Source organism: Otolemur garnettii, unplaced genomic scaffold (assembly GCF_000181295.1).
Source record: "Otolemur garnettii isolate 467f Iridium unplaced genomic scaffold, OtoGar3 scaffold00185, whole genome shotgun sequence".
Classification (NCBI taxonomy): Eukaryota; Metazoa; Chordata; class Mammalia; order Primates; family Galagidae; genus Otolemur; species Otolemur garnettii.
Genome location: NW_003852580.1, coordinates 2,827,558 through 2,829,749, shown reverse-complemented (window position 1 = coordinate 2,829,749; position 2,192 = coordinate 2,827,558). Strand labels below are relative to the sequence as shown.

General features: G+C 46.3%; 1 protein-coding gene across 1 annotated transcript in view; it reads left to right on the top strand.

The window, feature by feature from the left end:
* The window catches only part of FANCA (Fanconi anemia complementation group A), a 75,617-nt gene that overhangs the window by 39,500 nt on the left and 33,925 nt on the right, over positions 1-2,192 (top strand). The window contains exons 19-21 of the mRNA XM_023507506.1: positions 951-1,011; positions 1,097-1,146; positions 1,906-1,982. Coding sequence (XP_023363274.1) covers positions 951-1,011; positions 1,097-1,146; positions 1,906-1,982 — 188 coding nt within the window. The remainder of the gene's footprint in view (positions 1-950; positions 1,012-1,096; positions 1,147-1,905; positions 1,983-2,192) is intronic.

The following is a 2,192-nucleotide window of genomic DNA, read 5'->3' as shown; positions in this document are numbered from 1 at the left end:
GGACCACAGGCGCCTGCCACAACACCCGGCTATTTTTTGGTTGCAGCCGTCATGTTGTTTTGGCGGGTCGGGGCTGGGGATTCGAACCTGCCACCCTAGGTGTATGTGGCTGGCGCCCTAGCTGGCTGAGCTATAGGCGCCGAGCCGACAGTGATTTTTTTATAAATACTTTCTTGGTGGCTAATATGGAGTCAGCACAGAATTGAATGGTGTGACCCATAGACAGCTTAAGTTCAGGTTGCTACCAATGTGGGTAAGTTCCCAGAATTTTGAGGTCAGCTCCATGGAGAATACCTAAAATGGACTTAGGGCCATCTCGTAGCCTTGGGTTAACCCAGGATCCAGGGCCAAGCCCCGTGCTGGCAGAACTTAGTCTGGACTCCCTGGGATGCAGGGTCGTGGGTAGCACAGACTGCTTGTGTGTGGCTTGTCCCAGAACAGTGAGAAAGAAGATAAAGACACATTTAGACATTATAGCATGATGTGAGAAGTGCCACCCACAGTGCCACCCCTCTGTCCCTTTATGGAAACTGCCTTTTCACTGTGGGACGTTTTTGTTTGTTTTGTTTTTTGTTTTTGTTTTTTTCCAAACAGAGTTTCACTCTGTCTCCCTGAGTAGAGTAGTGTGTTATCATCATAGCTCACAGCAACTTTGAACCCCTGGGCTCAAGCCATCCTCCTGCCTCAGACGCGCAAATAGCTGGGACTACAGGTGCCTGCCAAGCCCAGTTTTGTTTTTTGTTTTTTGTTTTTTTTTTTTTGAGACAGGCTCACTGTCTTTCTCCCAGGCTGGAGAGCAGTGGTGTAACCACAGCTCCCTGCAGCCTCCAACTTCTGTGTTAAAGCAATCCTCCTGCCTGATATTCCTGAGTAGCTGGGACCATAGCTGTGGCACTGGCTTGAGCCTCTCTGTGGTCTCACAAGGTGCCACTTGCTTTTCTCTGCTGCAGTATATTCCGGAGGCCGTACTACCTGGCGCACTTTCTCCCTTCCCTGCTCACGCCTCGAGTGGTCAGTATGTGTCTCCGTGAGTTTATGACCAGAGAACAGGGACATCCCTCACCACCGTCTCACTGGGCTCTCTTTCTGCACACAGCTCCCAAAAGTCCCTGACTCCCGGGCAGCTTTTATAGAGTCCCTGAAGAGGTATGTATGGCAGATAGCTCAGACAAGGGCTACTCTGTTTCCAGTGGTTTTTGATACTGCTAGGATTGTGTTTCTTTTGTAGAGAAATTTGTTTTATCACTAATGTGTTTTACTTATAAAATAATGACTCTAAAATTGTTATGAATTATTATTTTTTTAATTTCTTTTTTTTTATTTTGAGACAGAGCCTCAAGCTGTCACCTGGGGTAGAGTGATATGGCATCACAGCTCAGCAACCTCCTACTCCTGGGCTTAAGCGATTCTCTTGCCTCTGCCTCCCAAGTAGCTGGGAGTACAGGCGCCCACCACAACACCCAGCTATTTTTTGGCTGTAGTTGTCATTGTTGTTTGGCAGGCCTGGGCTGGGTTCAAACCTGCCAGCTCTGGTGTATATGGCTGGCGCCCTAGCCGCTGAGCTATAGGCACTGAGCCCTAAATTCAGTTTTTAGATTTGGCAATTATCAAAAATTGAATGAAAAAATAAAAATAATTTATAATCCCTTTGCCCGGTGGTGTCTTATGGTCTAATCTTCTGGATATTGATCTCTGAATCTTATTCATATTATGACAGAGTTCCATGTTCCATATATGCACATATGTATGATTTTTTCCCCTAGAAACCGTACTCTGCATAACACATAATACTTTGTGATTTATTTAAACTTAACATACTTTTGCTATTATAATAGTTTTTGGAATTGTAAATTTTAGAGTTTATTTGAGTTATAGTTGACCTGATTTTGTTGTTTTCTGATCCAGAGCAGATAAAATCCCTCCATCTCTGTACTCTGTCTACTGCCGGGCCTGCTCTGCTGCTGAAGAGAAGACTCCAGAAAGTGAGGCTCCAGGCTGTGGATCCACTGACTGTGGGCTTCTGTCCTTGCAAGCCTGTGCCATGAGCTTGTGTGTGAGGTCTCACTGGCTCAGGCCAAAGAGCAGCCCCAACACCATAGGCCAGGTGCTGCACTGTCAGGCTGGCGTCCCACAGGCTCCTTTCTAGCCAGCCCCAAGGAACTTCCTAAGTTAGCACTTTCTTTTTTTTTTTT